General features: G+C 37.0%; 1 protein-coding gene across 1 annotated transcript; it reads right to left on the minus strand.

Annotated features, from left to right (window-relative positions):
* Positions 1-3,265: 3,265 nt before the first annotated feature.
* pmpca (peptidase, mitochondrial processing subunit alpha) lies at positions 3,266-14,769 on the minus strand. The gene is made up of 13 exons (XM_032579192.1): positions 14,676-14,769; positions 13,403-13,605; positions 12,639-12,718; positions 12,484-12,566; positions 11,736-11,830; positions 11,562-11,662; positions 10,557-10,820; positions 8,358-8,450; positions 8,168-8,286; positions 8,006-8,096; positions 6,738-6,800; positions 6,524-6,668; positions 3,266-6,212 (listed from the first exon to the last, which is right to left on the minus strand). Exons 1-13 carry the CDS (start codon positions 14,720-14,722, stop codon positions 6,043-6,045), a joined length of 1,554 nt encoding a protein of 517 aa, XP_032435083.1. The 5' UTR covers positions 14,723-14,769; the 3' UTR covers positions 3,266-6,042.
* Between the last annotated feature and the right edge of the window lie 4,815 nt (positions 14,770-19,584).

Below are 19,584 nucleotides of genomic sequence, written 5' to 3' on the forward strand. Positions count from 1 at the left end.
TTACATCTAAGTCACTAAACATAATCTAGCCGGTTCCAAGTGCAAGTTATGATTTAGAAAGTGGGCTACCGTTAACAGAAGTGGTTATTGGAATTATGCAGCTGCGAGGGCTACTCAGCTGATTGTTTCTTAACTGTAAAGGGTCATAACTTCTGGATTGGAGGTAGTTAGAGCTAGACGAATCACTTTCGCCACCAGTTTAAATAGATTATCTCTTATAGAGTACTCTTAGGGTAATACCCAGGACTCAGAGATTTTCCGGACCTGTTAGACGGAGAACTGGTCAGTAGGCAGCCCTGGGGAGTAGTGAGGAGTGGGCGGGGCTGACTATTGCAGGATAACCTTCAGGGGGTTTGTGCTGAATCCAAAAATCACATTGGTTTTGGTCAATCAGGTCAACTTTCTGAAGTATGGAGGCAACATGAGCATCAAAATGCATGACTTGTTCTCACATGGATCTGTTTCCTGAGAATCTGGGATCAATGAGTGATGAGCAGGGACAGAGTCCATCAGGACACAACAAAGATGGAGACGTAATGTTCAATTCACATGTACTTAACCTTATCAGTATTTATTATTCAATTTAAATTCAAGTTTGTAACATTTAAATAATGCACTCTGTTAGAAAACAACTTTTTTTCTCCTACCACCTTGCGTGGATCTGGAGTTAATTCTCTTAGATCTGTGTTCATCTTTCCTTTTGAAGATATTTTCATAGCTCTATTTGTGTTAATTAGTCTCCCTCCCTTAGTTTCCCTGACATCCTCCTGCCACTGTTTTGTTTTACTTCTCTTTGTATTTTAATGCCTTGTGTTTCTGTTTCAGTTCATGTCAGAGTATATGGGGTTAAACACAAATGTGCATTTATACAGTATAATTTTCCCTCCATGTCACACATATCTGTGCCGGTCAGTTACATAAAAGCCAAATAGAATAAGTTTGTGATTGTAATGTTAAAAAATATGTAAAAGATTAAATACCTTTATGTTTTTTAAAAAAATTAAACCATTAGATTTTCTAATTATTCAGCAAATCAGTGAACAAAACTGTTTTATGTCGTGCTATATCACTCCGCGCCACTAGGTGGAGCCGCCGACAAGAAGTAAATGAGAAACGGTAGGAAGAGTAAGAATGATTGCGGCGATGTTGCAGAATACGTGACGGTACTGTGCATCAGAATATCGGGTTCTTCAAGTCGATTTTATCAATGTACAAAAGATGAAAAAACAAATTTACAATCGTCTGTGATTCTTTCCAAAAAAAAAAAAATCTTTGTTTCTACTGCTGCATATTGTTTATTCTAACACAAAACCAGTTGATGCTAGAGTCCCTCCATATCACTCCGTAGCATCAGTCTGAAACATTTGTGCTCCATTTTCTCCAAACCTTTTCTCCACCGTTAACAGAAATATATTCAGGGAACAAAACGGGAATCCTGTCTGCACATACTTGACCCGGTGAAAGAAAACATTATCAGAGCAGAACTAATGTTATTCTCGATTGCTAAGCTAAATGCATGAGTGAATTGCTCCGTGGGTTTCCTGCAGAGCCAGTGGCTGCTTGTACTGACACAATGCTAAGAGCTTGTGGGTGTTTTTATTTGTTTGACTACGAAGGCTCACAGCAGATCATTTACACTGTTTAGCATGTCATTAAAGAGAATAATTGTTTCCTTGAATGTTTTTCACATTTTCTCACATCACTCCAACATGACTAGGTGAAAATAACACACAACTAAAACTTGTTTATACAAATCTTTTTAACTCTGATACCCGTAAATACTAATATGATTAATCTCTGTTATTAAAATACCTCTGCTGAGAAAACCACAGAGGTTTCTTTGAAAACATTACCAAACAAACAGCACCAGAAAGAAACACAGGAGACAATTCAGGAAAAAAGTTATGAAAGTGATTAGCACAGAGTTGGATTATAAAACATTAGCCAAACTTTGCACTTTGAGCAGAGAAATGTTCAATCCATCATCTGAAAATAGAAAAATTATGACACAACTGCAAACCTAAAAAGACATGGCTGTACAACGAAAGCTCTGGTCAAATGAAGCCAAAACTCAACATGCAAAATGTTAAGTTGTAAAAGCAAAAATAGATACGGAAGCTGAAAGTGGACATTTTCAGCATATACTTTTTCTCAATGGTTTTCTTGAGATCACTAGATAATCTCAAGAAAACACATTTTCTTGATGATTGGTGTGTGTGTGTGTGTGTGTGGGTGTGTGTGTGTGTGTGTGTGTTTTAAACTCAGGTTTAGTGGATGCTTTTGAAGGAAGGAATCAACTTTGTTTTCTCAAGATTATTTCATTATTTAGAGAAAACATTGGGAAAAAGTATATGCGGAAAACGTTCGTTCGTTCGTTCTCAGATTCTGTAAATAGCAATGTACTTCACAAATGAAAAAGTATAAAAATGTAACCCTTTTGATTAGGGGTGCACTGATTTAGATATTTGATTCTTTTTAATCATGCGAACCTAAAAACTGATCTCAAATGTTCAACAACTTTGTAGTTTAAAGCAACTTTTTCTTGTTAATATTTGTTTTAGTCAAAATAAAAACCATCTCCATTATTTTTTTATATTGCATTAATAAACACTACATAGGTTCTAATTATTGATTAGAAATCAGTAGAGTGATCTTTGTTAATCCGTCAATAATTGATGCTTGGAGTGTTTTCACATAAATGTAGGCTAATGGAGGTCAAAAGTCACAGCACTCTCAATCCATCTATGATGGGAATGTGGAGCAGTTTCCAAAAGTGAGATCATTTAAATGTAATATAACTAAAGCTTCAGAAAAGACAATCTTAGTTAGAGAACTGCTTTCATGGCTATTTTTCTTTCTTTTTCAAGAGTTGTGCCAATGTTTATATTGTACTTTTGGTTTTTAGTGACGAGATTCCCAGACTGGCTGACAATTGGAGTCACTATGCACGCTAACAGAATAAGCTGAAATGTTGAGATTTTAACATTACACATTTAGGATGTTTTGACGCTAAAATGTTGCAGAGAAAATATAAGCAGAGCTGTCAGATCAGTAGCTTCTGGTTTTCTCACTCACATGGCTACAGACAGCGTGCTACTATGGCCAGATGAAGTCCTTGCAAATGTAAATTGGCGGTCTGTTCAGCATAATCAAATGGAAATTAAAGTACAATTGTGCCAATTTATAATCTATGCCGGGGGGGTTATTTTAATGAAGAACAGCAGACATGGTAGATGAAATGTTACATCAGCAGCAAGAATGGAAATATTGTTAAAAGTTTGCAGTTTATCGCAGAGATGTGAAGAAAATTATAGGAAACATCAACATAAATTTTCATCAATAATAGAGTCAATGAATGTCTATGAAGGACTATCCTACTACTGCGAGGGCAACACACTATATCTAGGGGTTTCCCATGAAGTTCAGGGACTCTGTGCTATGACTCGTCTCGCCACTCATGGTTGTGGGCAAAAAACTTTAACCTATTGCACAAGAACATTTTCCAAGCTCTCTCACATGCAAAAGAAAAAAAGACTAGTGTTTAGTAGACGCTCGGCTAACATTTTTGATCTAACTCCTCCACCTACATCAACGCTATAGGTGTTCCCAGAGGAGCTCTGGATGAATATAAATTAGCGGATAAAATTGCAGTAGGGTTTACAAACATACCTTTGGTATCTTCACTGTTCCCAGTTACTCCCAACAAAGACGTTGACCTAATCAGCTATGTCCATTATAATGTCTTGAGGTTAGCCAATCTGACACGAGATGAAGGTCTAAAAGACCAACTGGCCCCCACTTCCTTAAAGGCAGTGCAAAACAGGATGGCTTTAGACACATTGCTAGCCAAAGATGGGGGAGTATCATCCATGTTTGCAGATATGTGCTGCACTTTTATACCCAATAATGGCACGCCTGATGGGTCCATAACCAAAGCATTAGAAGGTCTAAAAACCTTTGAGTAAAACTATGCACAAGGATTCAGGGATTGACGGAGGGCTGGATAAGTGGTTCACCAACATGTTTGGGAATTATGTCAGTTTCTACTGCTACATTTTTAGCTATTGTCGTTAAAAGTAGATTTTGCCATGTACCACTGTCGTCTCATTACTGCCGCTATTGAAGAGGGGACTAGTAGCCCCTCAGCTCCACCTCCCTACCAGATGTTGTTTCGAGGCATCAATGAAGAAGACATTGACCAAGAGGGAATGGAGCTGATTGTAGCTCTGTAGGTAGAATCCTGAGAAAGAAGGCTTAAAACTCCAGATCAAAGATCATGTCTGACTGCAGGCTGATGGCCTCTCTGTACCATGTATTGGGATCCAATCAGAATAGCAACCGAGGTGGGCTCTTGGCACAGGTCAAAAGGGGAATTGTGGGAATACAAGTTTGACTTTAATGATTCTTACATAGTTTTACACTGTAGTTTCTTATGTATGGATTAGTCAATTGTAGTTAGATAAGTAGTTTTATAAGAGTTGTATAAGTTCTTAGAGGTGTGTAGGACATGTATATAAATCTAGGAAATCAATATTTGAGCAAACAAGCTCATATATTGCTGAAAAGTTTCTTATTTTTAATGACTGAACTTACTCGTGTGCTTTTTAATCGCGTATCTTATTTACTGGAAACACGTCAACCACAAAATTATGTTTTTATGCATTATCAGAATATTAAAGTTTTGTGCACATTTGTAAAGGAAACGTAGATTATTGTGCATCCATATTTTTATTTTCTTTAAATATGGAACTTAAATTGATTTGAAGTAATTGCTTCTCGTCTGTATTTTATTATTGCAGTATTGTCAAACTCACAATCCTGCATTATTGGAAAACAAAAATGCAGAATTCTCCATGAATTTCCATGATCCCAAAATCATAAAAAAGCTGTATTTATGGTATAAGCTACAATTTTTGCATATTATTTGTTTGAGGCTCAAATTCTTATCTTTATTCCTGTTTGCCTAAGCCTCTACTCCTTAGCGGTTACCACAGCAACTAGTGTTTCATTGTTTTCTAATTTCTTGATTAACGGAAAAGTACAATAGGAGTTCCGCGATGGATCAATTGATGCAAATCGATTAGTATTTATAACATCTTAGGTGTTTGTGGCTGTTGGGTAGAAAACAGATCAGGAAGTTATTTTTTTACAGATCCAGCCAGAAAAGTTTGCATCTGTAAAATTTTCTGGATATTTTTCAAAAATAGACTTTCCAATAATTAACTTTTTTTTTCACATTCGAGAAATGTGAAAAAAAATTTTTATATGTTCTGGACTGAAACATTTTATTAAAGCTACATCAGTAATAACACTTAAACCCTCCTCTATTAAACTTTTTTATGTTGGTGTTTCAAATGTGCATAGATGGGGAGATGAAGTTAATAAATATGGTAATTAGATGAAGTTAGATAAGATCTTTACTTATCTCCAATACAGAAACATCTTAGCTGAGGTTCTATTGAATTAGTTCGCTGGACAATAACTAAATTTAACCAATTTTGTCTAAAGTCCATCTTATTCCTCATTCTCACAACCTCATTCTCCAAATCTTTATTACAAACAACTGTAATTTCCTGGGATAAAATGCATGTCATAGCTGTCCATAATCTAGTGTACAGAAAGAACATTTGCTTCTTTTAAAGATGTTCAGCTAGGGAAGTATTTAATCCTGTGGAGTCAAAACCTGCATATCTGAAGTTAATTATTTCAGGCAGCATTAACAGAAAGTATCATTTCCACCTTGGGGCAAGAACATTATAATTTTTACGGAAGCAATTTAGAAACCGGGTCTTCTGAATTATCCATAAACTAACAAGCAACATAATTATTTTGTTTTTTGGAGGAAAAACCGTCCCTTTAAAACCAAACTCCTGGTAATTTGTGGCTTCCTGGACAATAAATACAGATTCCCCAGCTGAGCGCAGCAGAAAGAGTTTCTTTAAAAACGTCCGGTCCTCTCCCAGACTGAGCGGTGCCGAGTTCTGTTTGAGAGGAAACGATAAAGTAATCGTCCCATCAGGGTTACGCAGCAGCAGCGGCGTCTTATCGAAAGAGGCGGTAGATGCGAGGCAGACGGCCATCTTTGCTGGACAGCGCCGCCTGGATGTGTTCGTACGTCGGTAGCTCCGTCAGATCTCCCAGAGCCGCCACTGCAGGTTTACTCCGCAGCATCTTGGTGGTCACTCTCTTTATGTCGCTGGCTGTCACGCTGCCTGCAAATTAATTTAAATAGCAGTTATGAAGGAGTAAGGCTGGGCGATATGGACATAGGATTTCATCACGATATTCTAAATTGGCACTAACACACCGTATTATATACAACCTGAAATGGAAATATTAGTCTCTTAGCTCGCTTATTGTTTTTTTATTGTTTCTCTGTATTTGTTGAGCAAAGAGTGGATGTTTGTTTTTTTAACATAATCAAAATCCTTATAAGACATTTTCACAATGAATGATACGATAAACTCCAACCCAAGGGAAGAAATATTTGTGTTCATTTGCTAAAATAAAAAAAACAACTCACTTATGAGGTCACAGAGCTCGTGAGGCAGCTTTCTCTTTCCTGTAGACAGAACCTGGCGCCCGACATCTTCAAAGATAACGGGCCGGGACTCCAGATTCATCATCAACATGGACTTCAGCTGAGTCTTGGCTCGCTCCAACTCCATCTGGATGAAAAGCGAAGGCTTTGTTTTTCACTTACTGTCAAATGGAAGCCAGTTTGTCTGGATTCCTACCTCTCCTGCGCTGCCGCCCATCTGGATGAACTCTCTGGTTATAATTTCCACCATTTCCCGCACCTGGAGAGCAACATTCAGCAACTTTTAGCCCTACTGACCAGAGGGTTTAAACGATTAATCGTGATTAATTGATTACTAAAATAACCGTCAACTAATTTAGTAATTAATTTGTCAGACAGACTGTAAAAAGGTCGACTTCTAAATGAACAACACACTCAGAAGATATTAAGCCAAAACTGAACAAAAATATATACATCTTGCATTTAAGATTTAAAAAAAAAAAATCTCCTATTAAAAACCTTTTATTATTTAAATATCAGAGGTGCAGAGAAAAAAAAAGATTGTATAGAAAATATCAATTTCTAGTTCTGGCTATTCTGAATAAATCCAAAATGCTCCAAATTTGATTTTAGTCTATTTAACTCTTTGTATGATATTCTGAGTAATTTGAACAGTCAATAATGTTAGCTGATGGAAATTGATACATTAAATAAATATTCTGTTTGTCTTTTTTGTCAGTAACAATTTAATCAGAATCTGAAAAACCGTTTGAATAGAGAAAAAAATAATGAATCAAATTGTTACCCTAAAATTGTGAGACACTGAAAGATTTGCATCTATCAATTATTAATCGGTTAATTACAAAAATAAAACCAGCAGTATTGATAACAGAAACTTGCTGACAGTAGAAGGATTTTTCAGCTTTGCTACAAATGATCAAGCGTTCACTAAGCTATTGCTACTGTTGAATTTTAGGTAATAAAATGTTTATTTACTACATTTTCTGGCATTTAGCAAATATAAATATTTTTGAAAATTCAAACTAACTTAATAAAAGAAAAGTTTGTTCTCAAAAAAATGTATTTTTATTAGGGATAAGTGAACATTTAGTTTCAACTATAAATAATTTCAGTTTAATAAAGTAATAAAAGTTTAAGCTTTTAATCAAATGTTAGATTGTAGTACTCTATTACCAAACTGTGCAGTTTGAATATTAAGCACAGAAATCAAACCATTTCCAAACCTTGAAATTAAATTTCAAGTATTTCAAGTTTGACTTTATTGAACGTAGTGTAAAAAAAGAACAAAGTTACACAAAGAAAATACATTTAAAACAAAAGACCAACAGTATATTTACAGATTCAAAGGAGTGGGTAGCAGTATGAACTTATTTTTTATTTCATATTCAAGGATTTCAAGCACCCGTACGAACCCTGTACTGGAGTTTTTGTTGGGTTTTTTTAACCTGAAACTGCGATACGAACCTGTCTGGGATCTGCGCTCGCATGGATGCAGAGCAGCCCGCTGTCCTCGTAGCTGTGATGGTAGGAAGTGGCGTTGTACATCCAGTGATGCCTGCAGAAGACAATTAAGTTAAATGTAACAAGAAAGCCGAGGATTTTAGCCTGAGTGTTTGAGGTTCTCACCTGTTGAGAACGTTCAGGTACAAACGAGTGAACATGCCTTTCCCAGGCCCTCCTGCTGAGAAGGAGCCGCCTCCTCCCATCATCATGTTCAACACAGCGAACGGGATGAAATCCTCCTCCTGTGGAAGGAATTATTTTAGTCTCCATGAACCAGGAGGCTGAGAGTCAGGAATGTGCTGCGAACACCAACCAGGAAGGAGCAGCTCTCCAAGCCGATCATGATGTGGGTGAGTTCTGGGATCGGCGTCGGACCGAGACTCACGTCAGACATGTCCTTCTCCATCTGACAAATTAGAAAGGAAAATCATCATCCACCACAAAACAAGAGATTCAAGGTGACCTAGTCAGTAACGCGTTACTGACATCGGACCACTTTTTTCAGTAACGAGTAATCTAACACGTTGCTATTTCATATCCAGTAGTCAGACTACAGTTACTTATCAAAATAATTTTGCGTTACTATTTTCTTTTGGAATTTAATTTTATTTCCTCTACGCGTCTTGTCGAGTGATCGCCGTTTTTATGCGACAGTATCAGCAGTGACAGAAATGTAAACAATGGAGGGAAGAGGGAGATGCGCATTTTGTTGGTAGAAAAACTGGAACTACTTTGAGTTTCTGTCGCCAAGTCCGATTATTATAAGCGGCTTTGAGATTTTTTGTTTTTTTAAAAGTCGCCAGCAAATTTAATGAGTCGCGGGTTGCGCTTTTTGGGCTCGTTTTTGAACGTGAAGTTGCTCATTTGGGCTTGGAAATAAGCAGACATAAACCCCAGAATGTGTCTGACCTCCAGTTAGTTTTAGTCAGGCTCTCCCTGTCCATCATTTCCCGGATGATCCGTCCCGCTGTGTCTGTGTTAATGTCAAGTTAACATATTACCTGTCAATTACGTCGAGCTATCCAGAACATTGGAAACATCGAGACTAATATGAACAGCGCAATAAACGTGAAACCAGCCACCAATGAACGAGTCCGTAAAGTTGTGCAACTAAACGCCATTATAATTATTAATGTTAAGATAAGTGTCACAAATCTGTGCAGCAGCCATCTGAATTGTGGAGCCGCAGGAGGAGCGCTGCGCTCTGACACCAAACGCAGGGCCGTAATGCAGAACCTGGAGGCTGAGGGCTCAGGGGGCGGGGGTTAAAATCCTTCTTAGAGTTTTCCAGACAATACTGGACCACACAAAAACACACACAAATTACTAACTTTTTTTTGTACTGTAACCATTAAAAAATCTCCCCTTCAGTTCAACCTAATAAGTGGAGACACATTGTTGATGTTACCATTATAAAATAGCTTACAATTAAGTATTGGCAAAGATCAATGTAATTTTCACAGCGTTTTTGTTAGCAGCTGCTGAAAGTAACTAAAAAAGTTACTTTTAATGTAACTTAGTTACTTTCCAAATCAAGTAGTCAGTAATCCGAGTTACTTTTTCAAGGAGTAATAAGTAATCCGATTAAAGTTACTTTTTCAAAGTAACTATGCCATCACTGGTGACCTATTAGATATTCGAACAATGTTTGTTACATTTTTGCACAAAATCATTCCTAGATAAATAGATTTTAGTGTCATGAGTTGCTTTAGAGCCTCTTGTCACTTTAAATCCAAATAAGCTGCTGCTGGCCACGCCCCCCAACTCAAAATTTACACTCACATGTCAAAATGGCTGATAATTGATTAGTAATTATATCACCGTACACATTTGAAAAGCAGAAGATGATCCTCCTGCACAATCAACAAGAATCCAGTGAGTGGTTTCTGGTTGGTAAGTCAACAACAAAACATCCGTCTTTTCCAGTAGCCATTGTACAGTGCACTGCATACAGCTGTAAAACTGCTTCGGTTGCTAGGTAACAGTGCAGTCCCCATCGAATGAGACTTAACAATCAAGAAGATTTTGAAAAGGCTCATTTTCCAGTCACCAAAAAACCGTTAACTAATTGCCAAAAAACGGCTTGTAGGCCGGCTAAGCCAACAAATTTTGCTGAAAGATAAACTGTCCCAAATGTTATTGCGGTAAACAATAATAATGTTGTTTTGAGACCATTTTCCAGTATTATAATGGAAATGGCATAATAATGCAAGAACAAATTTTCAAAGATCAATAAACTTCAATTCTAATGGACATTTGACTCTGGAACTGGAAGATATTTTAAATATCCAAAATTAATTAACAAAACAACAGAAACAACAAATAAAGGCGTTATTGCACAGCTAAACGGTTTCCATGGAGAGTAAAGGATTTCTCAAACATTCATGAAAGAATGAAAGTAACACTCCTGGTTTATTTAAAAATGAAGGGATAACATAACAAGAAGCAAAGCTTAAAAAAAAATTCATTTTACAAAACAGGTCAATTTTAAGTTATACATTCGGATGTTTACCTTTACGATGCCGCCTGTGTACTGCGCTACAGAGAGATCCACATTGGTGGCTAAACTCGCTCCCCACACGGGCTTCGCGTCCAGCAGATGCTTTCGGGCGCAGTCGACTAGCTGCTCGTGCTCGATGCCCACGCCGGCCAGCACCATGCGCTCCGGGCAGTAGTAGTTACGCAGATAGCTGTGAAGAACCGCCTTGTCTATCTTGTCCACATTCTCTGCAGGACAGAATCGAGGAAGGCCAACGGTGTTCCCGCGATACGCAGCCTGGAAACGAACAAAGGTTAAATTAGTTTCCCTTTATTATGGGACAGACAGCAGGAGCCTTACCAGGGTTCCTGCAGGTTTCACCAATTCAAATTAAGAGTTAGCTAGCCATTCTTCTATGCTAGCCACTCTTGCTAGCCAGGTTTAGCTAGCAAAAGTAGCTAGCTTTTTCAGTTTAAGCTAGCTAGAGTGGATAGAAGGGTGCCAAGGAAAAAAGAATGAAAAAAATAAAGAATGAATAGTAATGAAGAAAAGAAGAATGGTGGAATAGGAAGGAAAGACAAAAGGATAGAAAGATGAATGGATGCCTAGAAAGGATATTAGGAGGAAAGGAAGTATGAAATAGTAGGAAGTTTAGATAAAAAATATATTTGTATGCATATTTTATACATTCTCTAAATTATCCTACTCAGTTGCACATTTCTTGTTTGAATCTGGGTTATTTTTAATGGCTGTACAGTATTTTTCCCTATGTTGTAAATTTGCCCCTATTGCTCAGTATTTTATCATAATTTATATGTTTTCTTTGTGTGTGTGTGAATTTCCATGCTCCCTTACCTAAATTAATTTGAAGCTGTGACAATAAAAGACATTTTCTGTTCTCTTCTTTTAGAATTTAAAGTACAAATTAAACAAAAAGCACTAAAACATTATTAACCTGATCAACCCACAGTTCTGTTGAAACTCCTGGTGGCCATCCAGCTGAAACAGATCAATAAAGGTCACAGAGTTGTCACTCACAGCGTGGATCATCTCCGTCAGCAGCGGCTCGGGGTCCGGCCTCATGTTCAAATCTTCCAACTCAAAGCGTACGGCCATTCTGATCATCTCGACCTCTTCGTCTGCACGGAAACAAAAAACCTAACTGTTTATTTAACAGCAACGGTTCTCCTCTGTAGATAAAAACGAACGTACCGAGCAGGCGAGGCTGAAGAACGGCGTCAGATAGCAGACTGACCACAGTGTCCAGACCTTTGACCTCTGCAGATACGGCGTACATGGTAGTGTCTCTGAGTGACAAGATTGAAAATAATATGTGAAAATAATATAAAATCAATCAATCAAGTTTTATTTGTATAGCACATTTCAGCAACAAGGCAGTTCAAAGTGCTTTACATGATAAAAACACAAAAATCAAACATTTTTAAATTTAATTTATCCAAGTGTCGTCATTTACACATCAAAATGTTATCTAGTGTTTTGTTTATTGTGGTAAAAAAGCAACTCTAAACAAACTATAGACAGAAAACAGGTGGGTTTTTAGTCTAGATTTAAAGGAACTCAGTGTTTTGGCTGTTTTTTCAAATATTTTATTTTTTCATTTGGAAAGATAATTAATTATATTTTTAGCCATTCAGGGTCGTGGATAAGGATGGAAGCAGAAAGTCCAAGTGATTTTATCCATATTGCCTTTCTGGTATTTTCTTCTACATACTGTTGCTGGTTTTAGTTGTGAACAGTGACAAAAATGAGCAGAACTGAACCAAACTGGGTTCCACCTCTCCAGGATCATATAATTCACAAGAGTTTTGGCTGTTTTACAATTTTCTGGGAGTTTGTTCCAGATTTGTGGAGCATAGAAGCTTCTGCGTGTTTGGTTCTGGTTCTGGAGACACAAAAACTTTCCAGTTTGTGATGATGAGAGAGAACTCTGGGTAGATACCTCGATGTTTGGCAGTCACAAATGCCCCCGTGTTTTTCCAGTGTGAGAAGGATTTCATCTTTACTCCCATACTGAGCTGTGGACTAAAAGAAACATTATTTAGCAGCCTGAGAACAATTTAACTTTTCTGCTTTGTTTTATTTTTGCTTACTTACAGAAAAGGCGAGTTTTTCTAAGAAGTGCCCAATTCCACTTGGATATTTTGCTTCATGTCTCGATCCAGAATTTATTAAAACTAAAAATAAAAAAGAACTGTTAGAAAAAAAAACATTTATCAAATAGCCTCTAGCTTCATTTTCATTAATCAATCAATCAAGTCTATTTGTGTAGCACATTTCATTAGCAAGGCAGTTCAAAGTGCTTTAAATCATAAAAACATTTTTTAAAAATCATAAATGCATCAAATTTGGTGGTGCATTTATACAATAAATGCAACTCTTGACAGATGGCTTTTTAGTCTAGATTTAAAGTAACTTGGTGTTTCAGCTGTTTTGCAGTTTTCTGGAAGTTTGTTCCAGATTTGTGGTGCAACACATATGTGCCCAGATCTCTGTCTGAATTCAGCTAAATTCAGTAAAAAAAAACTCAATTTCACAATTAAAATACAATCAGATATGAATAAGTTTGTTCACAAAATAAATCATTAAAAATCATGGCAGCAATGGCTGAAAACAGTTACATGGGATTATATTCATAATTCAGCAAACAGAGGAGGCGTCTTATTCAGGCGATGGAGCGACAAACCCTTTTACCTGGTGGCTACTTAAGCGGCGTTTTGGGGGAAATGTAGTCGTCGATTTTACAGTGAATTTCTTTTCAGAACTTTTAATCAGCGTCGTTTTGTGGTTAACGGAAATACTACTACAGAGAGGATAAAAGTCTCTATGTTTAACATTCAGATTTAGAAAATGCAACTTACTTCCAACCGTGCAGAATTGACCAAACTTGTTTTGAGAAGCAACTTTGAGGCCGTTTTCTAGAGTGGTGATCTTGGTCTCGTATTTTTCCTGACCGTCCACGGATGCGAACACTGGCTTTGGGATGCCAGGCAGCGGCGTAGAGAGGGAGATATTGGGATATCCTCCACCTGTGCTGTACTTTCTGTAGGCTGCAATTCCAAACCTTTAACAACAATAATGTAGAAGGAGTCAGAGATAGTGGAAGGTTGAGAGTTTGGTGTCTTTAAAAATTAGCATTTAAATATAATAATTGGAATAATTATTAATAATTGGAAATAGCTTTAGCGTGGAAATATCTTGGGTAAAAACGCCTTAAGAAATTATAAACTGGGAGATTATTCCATCTAGTAGCTGGAACACACTAATGACAGCAGAGAATCTAGTCTTACAAATGTTGTAAATATAAAGCCAATCTGTATTACAGACGTAAAGACACTCAGAGTTGGTCATTGTTTAGTCAAACAAATTAGAAATCTAGACGGAATGGTTCAATCTGGACATAATTTAGTACAAACGCATGTAAACAATTCAGTTTGGAAGTTGATATATATAAAATAGGAATCGGGATAAAAAGAATGATCCATATTCATGTTTACAAAGCCTTGGTAATGCTACTTGTCATCCTCTGTCATTTGTTAACGCTACTCTCTGTTTTGACCGACAGATTTTACTGCAGCTGCTTTAAAAGATAATATATTCCTCCAGATGATAAACTCAAATTTCATCCTTTTCCAGACTACAAATGAACACTGGAAATGAGGAACGTATGAAAGCACTGGGCTAACAATTGCTCCCATTCACTTCTGGGATGTTTTGCTGTTTCGGTAACAACAAAACATGTCCATCTCTCTACAGATAATAAAAAATTAAATGATTTATTTAGTGAGAACATCCAACCCATAGGGCAGCTTCAAACTCAGGAACAAAACATTACATAAATATGCAGCTGTTGATAAATAAAGTCTAATATCACATAAAACAAATATATATCCTTATAAGCTTTATAAATCACTGTAAAGTATTGATCCTACTTTTTTCTGACGCAAACAAACTGATGTAAGAGAAGGCTAACGCTCGATGCTAACTGCAGGCTAATCTTTAGGAGCCAGGGCGGACAACCGTTTAAAACCTGCACGTGACAGTGAAGCGCGTGCAGCGCTGTGATTTTTACACCTCTTTGCCTAAATGCCTCACCTATAAAGTGTCAACTGTGAGAACGTGTGGACCGGTTACCTCTGAAGCCGACACAAAGTCCTGCACCTCGACATGTGAGTCGCCATCCTGCTCGTCTTTGACCGGAAATCAACCCGGATCAAAATAGAAATTTCCTCTACCACTTCCGGGGCAGACGTGCCTCCTTTTTTTTTAACTGTTTAATGAAACACCGTTCTGACACCTTACTTAAATTCTAATATTTTAAGTAAGGCGGATTTTTTCAGTTTCTTATAAAATCAGTACTTTTTAGTCAATAGTTTCGTTCACATTCCAATTCAGAAGATGGCGGTAATTCACACTTTTGCTGTTTGCTAACAGTTTATGTATGGCGAAATTTAAGAAGAAGAAGAAGACACAGTTTAATGCCCAAATTTTGAAAACCTTCTCTCATGATGTTCAGTTATCTTCATGCATTAAAACGTGACACTAAAAGAGACATCAAGTCACAAATCGGGGGAGGATTTAACCTTCATTTGCAATTGTTCTAATGCAGTAGTAAAACTTTGCTCACCGTATATCTTAATTTCTACACAACAAAATCATGTTTAGCAACATTCCGTCGCAGCACTATGGATTAAAAGTTATTAAAATATGTATTATAGGCAGAGGTGAGAACAGTATAAACAATTAAGAGTAGCACTCAACATATATTTACTCAAGTAAAAAGTAACCATCCAAGAAATTAAGTAAGAGTGAAAAAAGTATTTTGTAAAAAGGCGTACTCAAGTACCGAGTAACTGATCAAGTTAAGAATCGTTTAATATTTAGAAATTACATTATCAGACTGACAAAAATATAGAGTTAAGTGGAAATTTTGGTATGTTAAGGACAAAACTGACAATATTTAATATAAATCTTAAAATCAGACAAAATAATTATTTTTTCCAAGTCAGTTCCTTTCAATGTAAAACTTATAAAACTTACACAAAAACTGCAGGTGTGTGTCTGGGTCAGGTGAATTTTTGGTAAAAAAAAAAAATTTCATTCTGAGTAGTTACAGAAATTTTTCTGAAGTAGGAGTAGAGATATTTCACAATAAAATTACTCAAGTAAAAGTAAAAAATACAGCATAGCAAAAATACTCTTAAAAGTATTTTTTTTTTCAAAAGAGTTGCACAAGTAAATATAATTGAGTAAATTTAACTGGCTGCTACCCAACTCTGATTATAGTCAATTCAATTGTTATTTATTTATTTATCTCTAAGCTGTATCTTTTATAACTTCATTATGCTTTAACCTCACACGATAATGACAGCGTAGCCCCATTTAATCATTGATACATTCAGCTCTCTGTATCACTATTTTTGTCGTTTAGAACCAAAACAGAACAATTGATCATTTAAAGTGGGTTGGAATCATTTATTTAGCCATTAGTGAATGGATTCTGACTCAGAAACAGGAAAAAAAAAAAAAGGCCAGTTGTTGAATAACTTCAACACTTCCACACAACTTTGAAGCACTAAGTAGCTGCAGACAGAACCAGCAGGATTACATCAGTACCTCGTTGGCCAGCCGCCCTGCGGACGTTTAGCTATCAATCGATCCAAAGATGCTGCCCATCTTACAAGTCACTGCAGTGGTGTGGTGGATATTTCTGCTTTCGCGGTGCAGCTCAGCGTATGAGCTGCAGGACACCATCCATACTCTGAAAGAAGAAAACCTCCACCTGCAGCACCGCTTGGAGAACCTCACCCGAGCCCTCAAAGAGCTGAAGCACCTTCTGACAGAGACCTCCGAAGGTAGGAATGGAGACATCGCAGGACTGGCACACATTTCCAAAAAGAAAACTTCTCAGCAAAGTTTGTTTTTGTTTTTTTTACTCTAAAACAGCTTCTCAGGGGGAATTTGATCCTGCATATGTCCACGCCTGGCGGGAGTGGTCCCAACATGGTGAGAAGTAGAAATTAAGCCTTTCTGAAAACAATTTCATTTAAATTAGATGTGAATGTGGTCAAAGCCACATACAGACAGTTACAAAGTCGGTCTTCTGTCACCTGAAGAACATCTACAGGATTAGAGGACTAATGTATCAGCAAGATCTAGAGAAAATTATCCATGCATTTATCTTTAGTCCCATTGATTACTGCAACAGTGTCTTCTCAGGTCTGCCTTAAAAAAATCAATCCTCCAGCCGCAGCTGATCCAGAACGCTGCTGCTGGAGTTCTGACTAAAACCAGGAAAACAGAGCACATAACACCAGCTCTAAACGTTATACGAACCAATACCGACACGAATGAGGAACAGGAAACTGGGGAACGCAGCAGCGCACATTGAACATCCACACAGCGACGAGGCGGTTTCTGGGAGGAGGACGGACCAAACGGTGTGTGCCATAATCACTGCGCTGTTCGCTGCTGAGGACGAAACATGAAACTCCTCATTCTGAACATCTGCAGCTGCTCGAGTCCCATCAGCTTTAGTTCAACAGTTCTCAACATATGTTTGCACTTTTGTACATTTAAATAAATTTGACATTTGTATCGTATGTCTAAAAAATACAGATTATAAATGATATGTATTTGTACTCCCTACAAAAAAAAAAAGTCACGCAAGAAACGCAGGGCTGAGTAGAAAAAGTTTTTTAAAAATTTGTTTTTCTATATCTACCCTCTGAAACTCTTTTGTACACATTTGAGAACTTTTGTTTGCACTAACTGGCCGATCTGGGCCGCGTCTTCTTGGTTCTTTTTCTCTTGGGCTACTTGTGATAAGGAAAATGATAAATGTGAGTTCAGGTTGATATTTGTAGGGAGTCCCCATTGAGGGGGACTCCCTACATTCTCTCAATGTAGGGACTCTCAAGTCCCTACATTGAGAGAATAGACTTTAAAATACTGCTGTTAGTTTATTAATCACTGACCGGTTTAGCACCACAACACATTAAAGATCTCCCGTTGTTGAACACTCCTGTTGTTCTGGGGATACAGAACCAGAACCAAACATGGAGAAGCAGCTTTCAGCTTCTATGCACCACAAGTCTGGAGCAAACTGCAAAACAGCTGAAACACTGAGTTCATTTAAATCAAAGTAGAAACCCTACCTTTTTAAAGTTGAACCGTAATAAATGAAACATTGACCAACATATTTTATGTATTTATGATTTTTTTTATTGTTTGTTTTCACGTTGTAAAGCACTTTGATCTGCCATGTTGCTGAAACATGCTGCACAAATAAACTAGATTTTTTGATTTTTGATAAGTCTACTATGTTTCAGGCATCAGTGCTGAGACTCACCAGATGTTGGAGCAGGCTTTGTGTTTAACTGAACTCCATGACGCCGCACATCCCTTCTTCATCTCTCCAGGCCTCCTCCTCCTCACATCTATTGTCTCTGTTCTTGCTGCACACTTTTGGTTTTAATTAACAAATATTCAGCTATAAATCATAACGTAGAAATCCCAGACAATTCTGATATTACTTTTCAAAATTGTGAACTGTAAATGTATTGTAATAATAAAAGAAATGAGTTTATTTAAATCTTTACAACTTAATTTGAGCTGTTTTTGTGAAAATGTGTTTTTTCATGTCATGTTGCACCCAAATAAGCAGAAATACACAGAGTGTCTGCAGGATTGTGCAGGATGCAGTGCTTTCATACCTCAAATAATGCAAAGAAAAAAGTTCATAGTCATTTAGAAACAACAATACTACTGTTTAAACTCAGAAAGAGTTCAGAAATATTTAGTGGAATAACCATGAGGTTATTGTAAAATACTGTATAAAACATTTGTACAGTTGTCTTAAATCTCAGATCTTCAGAAAATATCACTTGCTCAGAAGCAATTGATATTTCATTGATGACTAGTATAAATGTTTTATATAAAAATGACTGGTTTCTAACATTTTTACTTGCATTTTATAGTTTGTTCCCCCTAGATTTACAATTTTAAATAGAAAATACAAATGTTATCATAAAGCTGCATTCCTGAATTCTACAGTGTCAAACCTTACAGAACCAAGAAAACGATTCATTTCTGAACAACAGACTTAAAACGTAAGATTTCTGGGACAAAAGGTGTTTCCCAACGCAAAAATAATAGAAAACATTTAACTTTTATTGTATTTGTCCAGACAGACCGGAATAACAATGAGTGAGCAAAGGAACCCTATTTTTAAAGACTGGTTGGAGGACCTTAATAGGATCAGAAATATGACATTTGAAGAATTCAACAAACATCTGAATGCCCTTGAGGACATATGTAGAGATAAACACATTGGAATAAAGGTGACCAGACTGTCTAGATCTGAGTATGATGAATTCCAGGCCTTTTTGTCTGAGTACATCCAGGACGTGGAAAGGCCTTCTGAAGAAAGAGCTGCTGCAAATCAGGAAGCTGGGAAATCGGCTAAATATGCAGGAAAATGGCTCCTCAGTATACTTCTGAGAATGCACCAGAACGGCTCTCTGAGGTACTGGGTCGATATCTGGCATTTTTAAATAAACAAGTGTCATGAAAAGTTGTCGCAGATGTATGCACTAATCATTTTACTAGAATATCATACCTTTATAAAATATGAAAAAACGTTAGTAATTTTAGCCTGTTTTTGTGTGTTTTTTCTATTGTCTGTAAAACTCTAAACAGGATTTTAGAACCCCCCCCCCAGCATGCTGTGTTCGGCGCCGAACACCTGGAGCGTCCCATCCTCTAACCGCTCTCCGCCCCGCTCAGGTCGCCGCTCGGCTTCAGGATGGAGCGCACCGCTCTGCAAAATACTGCCTACTAATTTGTTTTTTGGTAAATAATTGGGTAAAAAAGGTGCTAAATAGGTTCTTTTCACAGAATTTTAACTAAATGAAGCAAAATTCAGGGAGAAATCTATGGTCAATTTATAAACTGGAGGAAAATGAGACACAGTTTGTTATGCTGATACTAATCTAATATTTTAGAGTTGAAACATGTTTTTCCATTCTTTCTGTTTTTTATA

This window comes from Xiphophorus hellerii, chromosome 12 (genome assembly GCF_003331165.1).
Source record: "Xiphophorus hellerii strain 12219 chromosome 12, Xiphophorus_hellerii-4.1, whole genome shotgun sequence".
In the NCBI taxonomy this organism is placed as follows: Eukaryota; Metazoa; Chordata; class Actinopteri; order Cyprinodontiformes; family Poeciliidae; genus Xiphophorus; species Xiphophorus hellerii.